General features: G+C 38.6%; 1 protein-coding gene and 1 non-coding gene across 2 annotated transcripts in view; one reads left to right on the forward strand and one right to left on the reverse strand.

Annotated features, from left to right (window-relative positions):
* Positions 1 to 16,865, reverse strand: part of LOC125294427 (long-chain-fatty-acid--CoA ligase ACSBG2-like) — a 71,027-nt gene that overhangs the window by 3,161 nt on the left and 51,001 nt on the right. The window contains exons 3-8 of the mRNA XM_048243155.1: positions 15,180 to 15,300; positions 13,104 to 13,184; positions 12,869 to 13,018; positions 5,190 to 5,357; positions 4,919 to 5,100; positions 2,527 to 2,760 (exon numbers count right to left, since the gene is read on the reverse strand). Of these exons, the coding sequence (XP_048099112.1) occupies positions 2,527 to 2,760; positions 4,919 to 5,100; positions 5,190 to 5,357; positions 12,869 to 13,018; positions 13,104 to 13,184; positions 15,180 to 15,300 (936 nt within the window). The remainder of the gene's footprint in view (positions 1 to 2,526; positions 2,761 to 4,918; positions 5,101 to 5,189; positions 5,358 to 12,868; positions 13,019 to 13,103; positions 13,185 to 15,179; positions 15,301 to 16,865) is intronic.
* trnal-uaa lies at positions 15,773 to 15,857 on the forward strand. The gene has a single exon. It is a non-coding gene; the product is annotated as a tRNA-Leu (tRNA).

The raw sequence follows: 16,865 nt of genomic DNA on the forward strand, positions 1-16,865 counted from the left end.
TGGCATAGTGGTGCAAGTTATGTAAGAGCAGCAGAAGTGTTGTGTTTCAGGACAACAACACCAGTTGTAAAGTGTACAAGTGTGCAAGTGTGCAAGTGGAGTAGTGCAGGCGGCCATTTTGGGTCCAATGTCCAGGATGTTATGTAGCTGAGGGTGGAGGGGGAGGGAGGAGGGAGAGTTCAGCATCCCACGGCTTGGTGTATGAAGCTGTTGGTGAGTCTGGTAGTGCGGGGCGCAGGCTTCTGTACCTCTTCCCAGAGGGCAGTAGATCAAACAGATTGTGGCGGGGTGACTTGCATCACTCACAATTTTGGTCGCCTTTTGGGGTGAGGTGGGTGGTGTAAATGTCCTTCAGGGGAGGGAGTGAAGCACCAATAATCCTTCCAGCTGTGTTCACTATGCGCTGCAGGGCTTTCCTGTTGTATTCAGTGCAGCTTCCGCCCCACACAGCGATACAGCTGGAGAGGATGCTCTCGATGGTGCCTCGGTAGAATGTGGTCATGATGGCTGGTGGAGCACTTGCTCGCCTGAGTTTCCGCTTGGGAAGTACAGGCGGTGCTGAGCTCTCTTAAGCCAGTGATGCAGTGTTGGTGGTCCAGGAGAGGTCTTCACTGATGTGCACCCCCAGGAATTTGGTGCTGCTCGCTCTCTCCACCACAGCACCGTCGATGGTCAGTGGCAGGTGTTGGGTGTGACCTCTCCGGAAGTCAACAACAATCTCTTTGGTCTTGCTGACGTTCAGCAGGAGGTTGTTGTCCCTGCACCACGTGGTCAGATGGTCGACCTCCAACCTGTATTGAGTCTCGTCGCCCTTGGTGATGAGACCCACCAGAGTTGTGTCGTCAGCAAATTTCACTATGTGATTGTTGCTGTAGGTTGCAGTGCAGTCATCGTCAGCAGGGTGAAGAGCAGCGGACTGAGCACGCAGCCTTGGGGCCCCTGTGCTCAGTGTGATGCTGCTTGAGGTATTGTTGCCAACACGCATTACTTTGGGGCCTCTGACAGAGGAAGTCCAGTAGCCAGTTGCAGAGGTAGGTACTGAGTCCCAGTTTGTCAAGTTTGCAGATGAGTTGTTGTGGTATTATGGTGTTGAATGCAGAACTGAAGTCTATAAACAGCAATCTCACATATGAGTCTCTTTTTTCCAGGTGGGTGAGGGCTGGGTGGAGGGCAGAGCAGATTGCATCCTCTGTAGACCGCTTGGCTCGGTATGCAAAACCGCTTGGCTGTGGGTAAAGGCCAGCGCCTCCTGAGAGGCCTGAAGGGTCAGTTCTGAGGTTGTTGGCTGTTGGAACCGAAAAATGAACTGCATTTTCTTAAAAGACAATGTGACTGAAGTGCGGGCAAAGTTTGCACAGAAATGTACGATTTTTCCCACCCTCATCGACCTTGTCATAAAACTTGTTTAAATGATTACACGACGCCTCCTTGCTGCTTTGTCGTCTACATCAGCCTTTCTCAAACTTCTTTGACCTGAGGCCCAGTCAAGGCATACTTTGGGGTCATAGGGCCCACCTACATGAACCCACCCCCTCCTCCCACCCCCCATCAAATTATAATGATCTCACAATTATTATTATTTTTATACTATATTGCTATACATGCACTTCAAAACAGTCAATGTTTAAAGTGCTTGTTAAAAGTGCTTGTTAAAGAGATTGTTCAAAAAAGTTTGTGAAAGCATGCACATCAGAGTACTGCTTTACTAATGTAAAATATAATTAGGCCTACAATAGTTTCATTGTTTTTGCATTGTTGCATGATGAGTTTAATTGAAAAACAAAAAAAATATGCTTATGACACTTAAATCCAATTTGCATACTAATAATTTGGAACACGGTGTATGTAATGTCTCACAGTTGATGGTGTATGTCAGAGTGAAAACCAAGCCACGAGGTTGAGAGAATTGTCCCTATAGACAATTTGAGTATTGTGCATAGAATGATATAAGAAAAAATGAATTGAATCCATTTTAAGATGAGTCTGAAACATAAAAGAATGTGGAAAACTTTCCGGTTGTCATCTGGTCATCCTGTACTTAATTAATGAATTAATTCTCTTATAGAGTTATGGTTTGTGTTTATGATTTTTGTTAATATGAAAAAATATGTGTTGTCATTGTTGATATTCGATATTGTTATTGATATTGTTACTATTATGCTTAATGTAGGATTTTTTCATCTTCATTTAAAACTATTATTTTAACTAATGTAGAGTTCATGTACTGTAAGTCGCTGTGGAAAAACTGTCTGCCAAATTTCATAATCAACGATAACCATAGATTGTAGGTAGATATAATTGGGAGATTGGGACATTTGTGGTTCATTTTTCATGCCATTTGCCTCTAGTTTGGATAAAATAGGGATGAAATGTGGGTGTGCGTGCATGATAAAAGCATTTATTATATCTCTCTGCACCAGTATACAGTAGTTCAATTGCATGTTGTGAATGAATTAACCAAAGGAGGTAAAATAGTACACATTGAGTGGTATATTGAATGTTTGAGAAAAGATGGACCTAGCTTACCTTGTGATGCAGAAGCCCTCTTGGCAGGAGATGGTGTGTGGGCCAGTGCTCTCACTCATGCCATAAACCTCAAAAAGGGGAATGTGCAGGCTCATGAAATACTCAAGTGTATCCTTGGTGATGGGAGCTGCTCCTGTATAACATGCCTTGCAATTGTCAAGACCCAAGGCAGAACGCACCTTTTTGAAAACCAGGTTGTTGGCAACAGAGAAACCCCAAGGCACCACATTAGTCCTGGAATAAACACAGACAAAAAATAACATGGGATGGATGGATAGAAATTCAGATTAAAATGCCAACCTGATGTGTTATTTTGTTGCTATTTAATTAGTATTTCATTGACAATTTCAAGAACAATTCTTCAACCCAACAGGTTCTTCATCGGGCAAATTAGATTAGATTAGATTAGATTCAACTTTATTGTCATTTAGCAGACTACAGGTACAGAGCCAATGAAATCAGTTGACATCCAACCAGAAGCGGAAAAGAAGCATTAAATACCAAGTGCAGGTTGAGTACAGTATTCTGTGCAGTTATGTAGACGATAGAGATTAATTATGTACAACTTAACAGTGTATAGTTAGATAAATACAGGTTTTCCAGGTGTCTAGAGTGCGGTTTATACATAATTGCTCATTCTGCTCCATCGTGTCTCCCCTAGGGAACCTGTCTGTTAGTTATGATCATTTTATATAAACAAAAGTGCAACAAGAAAACATAATAAATATTTTTGTACTTTCCCTAACCCAGACTATAGTCTTCATGTCTTTTGCAGCTATCCCCCTTTCCTTTTCCATGGCTTCAGTTAAATAAACTTGGTCATGTTTTCACTGGAGTTGCAATTATGTGTTCTCTTAACTCATTCCCTGGGTGCTAGGCCCAGGGTGGCGTACTCTGGCTACAGTGATTGGCTCTTAGTGCCGTCCTCCAAAACCTCGCCCTGCTACAATAATATGTGTGTTACTATGGATTTATAACAAGTTATAATGCAGCGGTCATTTTTGACCGGGAACACAAAACTAACATAAAACGAACACAACAGGAGGGTTAAGCAACTTTCAGTGAAAATGAAAAAGTCATCTGCTGACAGTGAAGTAGCTGATTGCAGTGGTGGAGGATTGAGAAGAGACTTGAAAGTTGAAAAAAGTTTTCTACTGTCAGTTGCGCTCTCAATCTTGCTCTGATAGAATGTATTTTTTGCAAGTGTAACAGTAAATGAAAAAGATGATAGCAAAGACCGGAAGTTACTAAGATCATTTCCATCTCTGGATTTACGTAATTTTCTCTCAGCTACTCTAAGTATTACTATTATTAATATATTAATAGTAACAATATAGCTAGCCAAGTGATAAAATAGTATTTTTTGTAATTCCATCACCTTTATGGAACTATCTTGTTATCAATTAACATTTGTCAAAATGTTTTTAATAGGAAAAAAAACCTCTAGCTTAGCCAAAAGTGTAGGCCCAAAAATTCACCATTTTGGGGATATTATTGAATTTATATTAAGTTTTTGGGAAAATGTCTAAATGCCATATGTTTTAATCTGTTTAAGTTAAGAAACCCAATTTATTTGAACTGTATTTAACCTGTAAGAGGTTTATGTTTGAAGGAAATTTGATGATTTCTGATATTTGACAAATATCTGACCAAATTATAATTTGTTTAATGATTTAAAATTGTTACAAAAATACTTAGGGTTTTAAAAACATCAGTTAACCTCTGTACATATGTATTTAATAGAAAAGACAGTTTTTTTGCTAAAATGACACTGTTTTTACCAGAAATGTCCCCATAGCATAGCAAAAAGTGGCATAGCCATATTGGATTTTTCAACATGCCCCAAGTTTTAATCTGTTCCAATAGGGGTTCTGACCAGGAATCCATGAAGAAAACTTTGACCAAAAAATAGGCCTAATCTTTCCAGCAAATGACCTGTCTACCTAGCCTGCAGATTGCATCCCCTCATGTAATTCCTCAGAATTGCATTTCTAGTTATTATTATTATTATTATTACCAATAATAATAATAATAATAATAATAATAATAATAATATTAATAGTTTTATTATGTATTTTCATTTGTCCTTCCTCGTCCACAATTTTATGTAGGTTATCTTAATATTTATTTTATTTTTTTTATTTGCAGGCTTATATTTTTTTTACTACAATTATTATACTATTTCTTTTGTTTTTTCATTGTTACTGTAATCTCGGCTTCACTAAAAATGAGGACTACCCTCAATGAACCTCCGAGGATAAATTAATTAATGAATCAATCAATGACTCAATCAATGAATTAATCAATGTCAACAAGCCTTATAAAAATTTACATTTTGACATTTTGGTTTAGTTCAAGTTAGTTACGTAAATTTGTAAATGTTTTCACACACCCATTCATTTCATTTTGACTGGCCTTAGACCCTTTTTCTTTGGCCCAATCAACCACTTGTTTTTGTAAAAATGAGGACTTGGCACCAACTTCTTTCATCCTCTCATGCATCTTTTCCCACACACGTGGTACCCCCAGAAAACTTGTTGGATGTACTTCTCGTAGAGTCTCCACTAAAGAGCCCTGGGGATCAAGAAAAGATGACAGTATAATTTACTGCAATTTTCTTTCAAGGATTCTAATGTTTATAACTAAAACGAACAAATCAATACCTTCAGAGCATCTGGCTGAGCAAAACTGGTTGTTGCTGCAAACCGCATAGTAATCCATATGTCGTTCACCTGAGCGGCCACATGACTGAGAGGCAAGTAACTGACAACCTCTTCCTCACACATCTTCAAATTAGTCATGGTTCCTACAGCATTAGCAATCCATGTGATCTATATAAATGTTTCAACAAAGAACAAGAGTAGAACATTAAGCATGATACTATGCACATTAATGAGATTCCTAGGGCCTTTGGAATAAAAACAGCTCCACAATATCACAGATCCACCACCATAATTATCATTAGCAATAACGTAATGATTTTAATGTAACTTTTTGCCAATTATGTAATAACTTAATACATAACTTATTTTTTTTTTTTTTCAATTAACTCATTGAATGCCAAGCTGTTTTCGGGAGCTTTGTCCTAGAGTGCCAGCAATCTAGGACCATTGTTGATGATTTTTGTACAGCCACAGCATATTCTGTGTTATAGCTACGAACACATACAATAGCTCAATTAAAAGGTGAGACTTTAAGCTCTCGGTGGGTGCAAACCGTGTATTTCTACACGCCTCTGTTCCTGAGAAATCCCAAGCTAAACAGTGGCTAGTTTTCATCAAAATCGATTTTTTTCTAGAAATGGAGATATAACGTCTTTCATGAAATATGAAGTGTTGCCTGTTACTTACTTGTGTAGACTTTCTGGGAAGTGATCAGCAAGACCTGGCGAGACTGCCACCTAGTGATAGACCCACGAAAATGGCCTGGTTTTGACCTGACATGCATGCGTCACTGATTCGACCCAAAGCGGCAACCGAGTTATGATAAAATGTCCAGATAAAATGTCCAGATTGTGCGTTTTCATGAGTTTCACGATCGTCATATATTTCATTTCCATTCATCACAGAGTTCCCAAAATCACATTTAAGATGTGTTAGAGTGTCTAGTTTCGTAATTAAAAAAAAAAGCTAAAAACGTAATATTACGTTTTTGGCACTCAACGCATGGGAAGGAAAAACTTAATATTACGTTTTTGGCACTCAATGAGTTAAACTGATGGATGGTATTGTGTCTCAGGGCTCTTTGGATCATTGAAATCAATCTCAGACACCTGTGATAATTAGTTTGCCAGGTGAGCTAAATCAAAGGAAAACTACTTAAGAAGGATGTTCCACATTATTAAGCATGCCACAGCATGTTTCAAGAAATATGGGAAAGAAAAAGGATCGCTCTGCTGCTGAAAAGTTTGAAGTTGTGCACTACCTTGGACAAAGTATGAAAACATTGGATATTTCCCGAAAACGTATGCGTGATCATGGTACTGTGAAGAAATTTGTCGTTGATTCAGAGCACAGATGGATTCATGCAGACAAAGGCATAATGAGGAAGGTTTCTGCCAGACAAATTCATAGGATTAAGAGAGCAGCTGCTAAAATGCCATTGCAAAGCAGCAAACAGGTATTTGAAGCCGCTGTATATGGAGTCCCATGAACCTCACGGTGTAGGATCCTCAAGAAGTTTGCAAGTGAGCATAAACCTACTATTCGGCCACCCCTAAACAATGCTCACAAGCGAAAATGGTTGCAGTGGGTTCAGGAATAGATGAAGACTAATTTTCAAACAGTTTTGTTTACGGATGAGTGCCGTGCAATCCTAGATGGTCGAGAAGGATGGAGTAATGGATGGTTGGTGAATGGCCACCATGTCCCAACAAGGCCGAGACGTCAGCAAGGAGGTGGCGGAGTCATGTTTTGGGCCAGAATCAAATTCACGTGAGAATATTAGTCTGTTTAGATACAACGCAGATCCACAGATCTCACTAGATATGCAGTCATCCTGAAATAAGCTAGCAGTTGCACATGAAGCGACAGTTTCTTAATGGTAATGGCAAAAAGTGAAGCACTGCACCAGTGACTATAGGCTATGCTGCAGGTGGCGGCTCACTGGTAGTTGTTGAACTTCAAATCAGCGCGATTTACGGCTGGTAACGTTACATGATCCCTACAGACACTTTCTTTAACCGTCAATTATGAAAATTAGATCGGATCTGACTATTTGTGGTAGTCTATGCTAGCTCTATTTATTTAAGTTGACCAAATTCACCCGCCAGCACACAAAACTACCTGCATTTGGCGGGGGGCGGGTGGCTAATTTCCATCCCTGGTCTGTAGTATTGATGAATAATGCCCTGTGAGCCAGTTTTGGTGAAAAAAATGCTGTCCTGCGTCTGTTTCATGCTGTTCTAGTTTGGTGGGGAAGGTGGGTGGGGAAGAACGACTGGATTTCGCCTCTAGTCATGCATATTAATGACATGCTAATGAATTCACCTCTGATTGGCTAACAGTACTGTGACGCTTCCTCCAGTGCGTCCTCATCCGATTCTGCCTGTGCTATGCTCCATATTCAACTTTACAGTGCTAAAACCTGGCTAAAACTCGAGTCAAAACTGTTGCACAAAATGTCTTCGGAGATCCAACTTGATCCTAGTATCCGAGTAGGAAGAAGAACCGCTTCCTGATCGTTTGTCGGTGAACGTTGGTTTAATAGAATGGTAACAATTGCCTGTCAGCTTAAAATTTCTCCTAAAAGAGGTAAACGTTTGTGACAATCGTCATCTTGCTTTCAAGTAATAAACAGTTGGAAACGTTTTAAATTAAAGACCTATTTCTTTACACAGTCAAAAGTCTTTGCAGACTTCCTAGTAGATATTTTACCTCACAACACAGGTAAGCCTAAATGCAGTTCAGCCACTGACCTAGCCTGCTAATGCAATCGGAATAGATAGTTATGGTTTGAATTCCATGATACTATCATTGAAAGACCACTTGGTCATAGCCCAATATATATATAGATCTAAATGCAAACACACCTACCTAGCTATATTTTGCTGGAATTGTACCAGAATGCCTACAGAAGCAGAGAATGTGTGCTGCAAGACTTCTCCGGTAATGAGAACTATGGCTTTGATAGCCTGACATTGGCAGAGGTTAGCCTACTCAAGTTGTTTTCTGTCACGTATGACAGAAAAAGTAGCCTACTATAGGAATCTTATAGTATTTTGGGACTAAATATTACAGTAATTTTATAGGAATACTATAGTATTTGGACATACTATAGGTACTATAAGACTACTATAGAAAAACTATAGCGGTTACAGGATATTATAGAGTTATTAGTAGTACTTCTACAGTATGTCCCAATTATTCCTATAATAATTATTCCTATAATATTACTATATTTTGTCCCAAATACTATAAGATTCCTATACTACTTTTTAGTAAGGGGATTGCTCATGTGGTTAGAAAAACGGGCAACACCAGTACCCCTGTTGTCTGTATGACCAGTCTGCCTTAGCATAATGTACTCCCTTCAAAATGCACTAAACATTCGACTATGACGACTATGGCCCTCTGTGAGACAGAAGATAAGGTAAGAGAAACCTTTAGCTTAAAAGGGACAAAAACTGATGAAACTCCTAAAACAAATATACAAAACAGGTCAATCTTCAATAAATAACTTTATTATATTTACATACAGCAGTGGTACTCAAAGTGTGGTCCGCAAGCTATCTCTATCTCTATCTCTAAGTGTTCCACAAGTAGATGTGGTAAAATATAATAGATGAGTTGTTTGCAATATTGAACCAACTTGTATGTAAATCCAAACAATTCTGCAACACTGATGTAACCAGTTTAAATCATATGAATCCTCTGACACCATAAGCAAGGTGCAAAGACAATAAGCAAGGTGGTTCAGTGAGAAGGCCTATTGTGTAATATACTGTTAAAGTAGGTCTACTGTTTTTTTTTTTTTTGCTAGGTGGTCCGTGAAACACTGACAAATATATTGCAGTCTATTAAAATAATGCAAACACAAAACAAGAACATCCAAACTATGCACAGAATTAACAATGTCCTCTTTTTGCCAGACGATGCAGACATCTGGCCTACAGATCCTTTGTAAGATGGTGCTGGGATTATTTAGGGAAAAAGGTCTGAGTTGTTGTTGTTTCGGCTTGTATTGTCCTGGGGATCCGAAGGGACAACACACAAAACACATTCGTTGGCTGTGATGATTCTATTACATTGCTCTTTGATTGCACTGGGCCATAGGTGGAGCCATCAGGTGTTATTGTGGAGATGTCGCTTTCATCCTCCTCCTCCTCTTGATTAACCCGAGGTCTTCTAGCTGGCCTTGGATGAACAGGCTTGATGGCAGTAGAGGTAGCATGCCCCCATGCCCATGGTGTATCTGAAGTGCTTGTATCAATACTCATACTTTTCATGAAGTATTCTGTTTGGGTACCTAAAGTAAATAAATGTGTATTACTGTCAAGTTACAAGATACTAATAGTGCACAGGACATTCACTATCTCACACAAAACTGTACTGGCACAATGGAAACAAAAATATTTTAGTGACTGTGGTAAGGTGTATGATGTACTAAGTAGCACACCCACAAGAAGACATTCGGTAATATCAATTCTGTTATGCAATTCATGGGTTTCATCAGGTCCATTTACACAGGTGTATTATTAATCAAGCACCATGCAGTCTGCATTCATAATCGAGGTGCTTGATTTTATACACCTGTGGAAAGTGACCTGAATAAACCCATGAATTGACTTTCCCAAACATTGATGAGCACATAAGAACCTGTATTAGCCTACTAGAAAAAGACTTCTAGAAACTAACTAGCACAACAATAAAAGTTAGATCACAAACCTTTGCTTCTAACGTGATGAGCTAATGTAGGCTAGAAAGCTGTGTAGCCTGACATGAGGACATGAAAATAGACCATTCCTCTAATGGATTTTACCAGAGCCCTTCCTATTAGACATTCTCTGATTTTACACGTTGCGAACAGAACACTTCAGTTATGTGCCTGGTGTAGCTTCCTGTAATATAGGCTAGCCTAAGCCTAGCTTGTACCCTTTTCATGCATGCTAACGTGAATAATATGAACATGCTATTTTGTAACAGACGTTAGGTGGAAAAGCTTGTTTGTACTTACAGCCTGTGAGCTGGTGGTCGATTGTCATGACGGTTCAGAACCAGGTTTTCAGAACATCGATGCAAAACCACTTTCTAACTGTAGGCAGTGAGTGTGGTCGAAATGATTGGAACACAGAACTAATGTTGCACTACTTCGGTGGTGGTGTTCCAACGATAAATCCGAACCATTTCTTCCTCAACTCATGTTTCTAAGGCAAGACATGCAACATTGATGTGTTATTGCCACAAATAACACAGGCACAATTTTTTTCCGCCATGTTAGCAACTTGCTGTTAGCTCCTACTAGCTGCAGAGAGACAATCCCCTAGCCGCAAAATCTTCCAGTCTTCCTGTAGGCGGTCACAAGCCAAGGTGGGCGAGGCCATGAATAATCAGTTTCCCTTCAGCGTCATTGGGAAGGGCTCTTTCTGATTCACTTGTTTTTCTGTGTATTTTCTTTCATTGGCTAATGCAGGCAATGGGGGTAGAAGATAATTTTCACGTACAGCATGCATATGCAACTTGGAGTGAGCTATAGTATTTCGAAAGTAACAAGTATTAAACGGTTTCTCAGTGAATGAGACCTTTAAAAAAGAAAAAATCAAGCAGCGAAGGCATCCATAGTGTTTTGTACCTTTTCTTTCTATTATTATTATTATTATTAGTATTATGACTGCCGCACAGTGAAGCGGCGGTCATATAGGTTTGGATTTTTTTTCTTCCGGATTGTTTTTTTTTTCTTCGACACTGAAAGACCGGGGTGCAGGAAACTTGGTGGGCATGTAGCCCCATGGAAGACACGGAACCATTGTTTTTCGTTTTAATCCGTTGTGCCCCTGCCGATCTGGGGGTCGTTTCTAGAAAAGTTAGCAACAACGTTACTCAATCACCATGGTACGACGCAACTTGTGACCAAACAACGACATTGTTACACCTGTTTCCAGAAAGCATCGTACCTGTGTCGCAATTCGCTACCTCCGACGTTCGAACACTGTAGTTCCAACAACGTTGTTGATGATGCAGCGATACATATCATTGGTGGAAACAGTGGCAACGTGTAATACCCCACCCCCCCATTGCAAGTATATAAAACATTTTACTGAACCCGACCAATGTGTGCCATTATTTGTGTTAAATATCTATATATAGCCTGGACAAATGTCTGGGTATCACAAATGTTATCAACTCTCGTGGCTTAACGGCAACACGTCAGTGCACTACGCGCTCGGCCGGAGTTCGCTTCCTATCTCTTCTTTTCACCTCTGAGTAAGAAGGCCTACGAGACACAATAGGTTTTGACCATACATATTTATGTATAGTTACTCTACATCGAGAGACCATAGGTACAAGACATCAGTCAAAAACAATTGAATATAAGTGTCACACTAGTTCACCTGCAGGTAGCGAGAAGCAAATCTCACATCATAAGAAAGTCGAACCTACAACGCTGGGATAGTCACTTGCTTTAGCCACTACACCATTTATCACTGTGCTGATTTTAAGAGTCTGTGAAGATTATAATACTAGCTTATCAAAAAGCAAGGCAATACTCAAATTAACATAAATAGCAAGAATGAGCCAAGTAGGGGAGTCAGTCTCTTAATCAAAATAAAGCTACAGGATAGATCAATCATTGAGTCACAAGATAAACATCCGCTTCGTAATTTTTCAAGTATAAATTTTGGTTAGGCAGTTGTGATTTTAGCTTAGGCGCTCCGGACACCAACAGGAACTACCAAGGAACGACACAAGTGCGACTGCCTAGGGGCAGTAGTTCAAATGACCAATCTTTGCATCCTTGTTTGCGACTGAGAGTTCGAACTACCCTTTCTAGAAACACCAAATCCAAGAACGATGGAGCGAACTACCAAGGCTGCGACGCAAGTTAGCAAACGACTCTCTAGAAACGAGCCCCTGGTTGGATCAGGAATTTTCATTCCGATTGAGGTGTTTATATGACAATTTTCATTCTGATTGAACCATTATTCAGTTTTCTAATCGGAATAGAAGTGTCCACAGGTGGTAAAAGTACACACATTCCATAGTCAAGTAGAAGTACAGATACATCTGTAAAAAAAAAATAAAACGTGATTCTACTTCTTTAATAGTAGTAGTGATAGTAAGGGATAATGTCCACGAGGTGTCCTAAAATATGGAATTAATGAATGAAGTGGAGGCAAAGACCTACCCGGCATGCAGCAGAGGTCTATGATGTTAACACTATCTGCAATTTTGTTGGTATGCTTTTGCCTATGTGATGGTTGCAAAGGCTATTTGAGGCAACACATTTGCTAAACCAAGTTAACCAGTTGAGTTTTGTTGCAGATTGAGGTCAAATTCGATACAGCAGAATATTCAAGTGTTCCAATTTTTGGTTTTGTAAATATGCTGTGTTGAATTGATGTATTTTATATTGAGACATCAATTTGAATACAAAAATGTATGAAGCATTTTGTGCAGACATACTGTATGTTTTTTTATGTACTTTTTACAATTGTCCAGGCACCACTAATACTTTGCATCTACAATTATCAATCATCCTATTTTTTTTTTCAGGCACAGGGACATGTATGTAATGTCAAGTGCTTACCCTGAATGTGAAACTACCTGTGTGTTTCTTGCAATAAATTATCTTCACTAATCATCCATTCTGAATGTAATCTGTGAATTGCCCTAAAAATACTCACATTATCATGACTCAGCATGACACCCTTTGGGTTTCCTGTGGTCCCGGAGGTGTAAATAAGTGTACAGCATTCATTTGGTGCCTGTTTTTTTATCACATCATCCAGCACCCCATCCGGCACCTCTTCACCCAACTTCATAAACTCTGTCCACTGAGAAAACAGCAAGATATTTAAATGCTATGAAATGCTGTATGAAATGTTTTATAACACCCTATTATAGTCAATTCAAACTTACAGTGTATACATTCGGAAGCTTCTGTTCTAGATCACCTTTGTATTGAACAATGGCTTTCAAATGCGGCAGTTGGTCTTTCACCTAATTAATAGGACAAAAAAATAGATACAATAGAGATACATCGTAATAATGATTTCCATTAAGACTTCTGTCGAACATCAAATCAATGTAAAGCGCTTGTTTTGGCTAAGAAAAATATATACTTGGAGACGTTTCATGCTGACAAGCACAACTATCAAACTGCAAAAAATAAAATCTAACCAACTGTTATTAATATCATATTAAGATTATATATATATATATATATATATATATATATATATATATATATATATTTAGAAAAAAAGAGACTTGCACAGTGCTCGCTCGTAAGAGAATTTTGACTTAATGTAATAAGAGTATAAAGACAAATTTGGTCAACATACTGGCAGACACATTTCTTTGTTTCTAAGATAAATTTCAAATTTGCTTGTTTTCATGATGAGACATCTTAAAATAAGTCAAACTCTTCTTAAAGTCAAACTCTTCTCCATGTTTGAGTACTGATTGTCCACTACTGTTTTACTACTGTCCACATGCAGCCTAATGTTTTACTACTGTTTTTACTGCTACACTGTTTTTCATGCTATATTAGCACACATGACCAATGGCTTCTGCTACAATACTGAATGGCAGTATGTATGTATGTAACCCTATTACCTCAACCTATTCTTGCACTGATAGTTTTTCTTATCTTCTACTGTCTCTATTGTACAGTGGAGTTTTGTTATATGTATATACTTATATTTACTCTTTCTGCTGTAAGTGCATGTTGCGTGTGATGTCTGTATGCTACTGAGACCTTGAATTTCCCCTTGGGGATCAATAAAGTATCTATCTATCTATCTATCTACATTTGCAAGAGTTTTACCTTTATACAGTATAACCTCTACAAAGCCTATCTGATGGTAAATTAACTTGTAATAGGGGAATCGTTCACCTAGCATAGCTATGGAGCATAGCCATAGGGGGTTGCTACTGAGAGAACCAGCAATGCAACTTCAAGAATTGCTGACAATGGCGACATCTTGCAAGAATCGTGAAATATTACCTTGTCAGTAGATATAGCTCTTTAGAGATAGTTTTTGCTAATAGTTTGCTTGATAGTTTTGTTTGTCCATGTCGCACAACAAAAGCATTTTCATTGTGTACAGGGGGAATAAGCTATGAGAAGTAGGCTATTTACAATGACAAGTATTTACTTGCTAGTCTTATTGCATTTCTTCAAAAAAGTCTTGTTTCAGTTTCAGTTTTAAAGATAAGTTTTACACAATAAGTTTTTTATGGTCATCAGGCAAAAATTGATAATTTGAATGAGTTTATTTACACTGCAAAAACAGTTTATCTAATAAAATCTAACCAAGTGTTATTAATCTTATATCAAATCAAATCTATTTGGTATTGTTTTCAGTATTTGAGACTTACCTAGTGCTTTCTCATAAAATCATTTGACTTAATTCAAGAAGAGTTTGACTTCTTTTAAGAAGCCTCATCCTAAAAACAAGTAAATTTGTCTGCCAGTGTGTTGAGTAAATTTGTCTTGAAAATAAGTCATAGTCTTCTTAAATTAAGTAAAAAATATGATCCTTTGAGTGCTATGTAAGTCTCAAACATATCTTGCATTGGCATTTTATAACTGGACAAAATGAAACATCTTGTAATTGGAATATTGAACCATTTCAAACAATTCTGTTTGTGGTGTATTTAACAGTGTTATTAGGTCATATTGAAGCTTGAGTAATTTTAGGTCTAAAGTTTCTTCAAGTAGTTTGGCCAGGTCATAATGAAGAATGTATAATGCCACTTCAATATCTTATGTGGTTAGCATTTATAACAGGACATAATGAAACATGTATAGTAACAAATAGATTTTTTGACCCTAATATAAGATAAATAACACTTGATTACATTTTATTTTTTGCAGTGTAATTTTATGTCTGTTGTTTTTCTTTCAACAAAACTTGCATGTTTTTCCAATGCTTAATAACTTTGTGTGGATAGGTGCAATCAATTTGTGGAATGTAATAAATAATTTACCTGAAGAACTTTGATGAGCTGCTTCTGGTTTTCTACCACAAGTACATTGGCTTCACAGTTGTTAGCCACATACTGACATGCTTCAGGAGTGTTGGTGGTATAAATTCCTGTGGAAAGGCCCCTTTTTACCAAAATCAAAATAATATGTTAACACGTCTATTATTACAGTATTAGTAGTATATTATCCTGAACTTTCTGTCAAAATAAGCCCCGCCCCCTGAAACGTCATAAATCACGTCATAACCACGCCTCCTTTTTATGCAAATTAGCCATGTGGTTGTCACCACGTGTTGTTTGTTATTGTTATTGTTTTGTGAGTCATGTGACAGTCATGTGACTGGTGTCAAACCCCTGGGCAGCCATATTGGATGTAAAGTCATGTGACAGTCATGTGTCTGGTGTCAAACAATGCCACGCCCCTTGGCATCCATATTGGATGTAGTGTCATGTGACAGTCATGTGACTGGTGTCAAACCCCTGGGCCCATATTGGCCCCAAACCCCATGTGTGTTTTGTGGATAATGGGGAATCAGATAAACTTTGTAAGAGTTGTATATGTTTAGTGGTAAATGGGGCTAAATACAAAGTGTGCTGCTAGGATGGCCGAGTGGTTAAGGCGTTGGACTTAAGAACCAATGGATGTTTGTATCCTCGTGGGTTCGATCCCCACTCCTAGCAACTATATTAATGGCTGAGAGTAGTATGAAGTTTACTTTTATTTTTTGATAAGTCCTAGAGATGTTGAGAGATATGGACTAAAAATATATTTTTTTTTTAAAAAAAAGTTTAAATTGGTTACCATATTGCTAGGCTTTGGTTTGGTTAAAAGGTGTCAGCCAAATCCCATGTACTGTAATTTTTATAACTAGAATCGTGGGGTCGTGTGTGTGTGTGTGTGTGTGTGTGTGTGTGTGTGTGTGTGTGACCAAATGGGTCTATGTCTGGAGGAGGGGTTGGGTCTATGCCCGGAGGAGGTGTTGGGCCCGGCCATGTCTCTGAGTTTATTGTTTGAAGTCCCTTTCATGTGTCTTATCAAACAGATGGCTCGGCTCAGGCGTGCTGTTTAACTGACTACAATCACAATGGTTAATTATGTATGTATGTATTGGGGGTCTATGATTCCCCCACACTTTGTAGAGGAGGTGTTGGGTCCGGACATGTCTCTGAGTTTATTGTTTGAAGACCCTTTCATGTATGCTCCATATAGAGGGCTAGACGCTGTCGTCCTGTTTAACTGATTACATACACAAATGTATCTGTGAGAACTGTATATGGCTAGTGACAACTGTATGCATGCACGTAGAGTCATTATAATGATGTGTTTTGGTTGTGCTAGGTAGCCATGTGTCTGCCCTGATGTTGCTAACTACTCTGCATAGGGGGATGTAAGCAGTTAGTGTATGGGGCTTAGGATCAAACAATTAAACGGGGATGATGGCCGAACCGAGACTTGGTGTCTGATATTGCTAGCTACTATTCATAGGGGGATGTAAGCAGTTAGTGTATGGGGCTTAGGATCAAACAATTAAACGGTGATGCTGGTTAGAACCGGAGACATGGTGTCTGATATTGCCAGCTACTATGCATATCAGGATGTAAGTAGTTAGTGTATTGGACAGAGGATCAAACAATTAAAAACGTATTGGCAGGGGGTGGCGACTGTCTGGATCTGCATTTGTAATAAGG

Source organism: Alosa alosa, chromosome 5 (assembly GCF_017589495.1).
Source record: "Alosa alosa isolate M-15738 ecotype Scorff River chromosome 5, AALO_Geno_1.1, whole genome shotgun sequence".
Lineage (NCBI taxonomy): Eukaryota > Metazoa > Chordata > Actinopteri > Clupeiformes > Clupeidae > Alosa > Alosa alosa.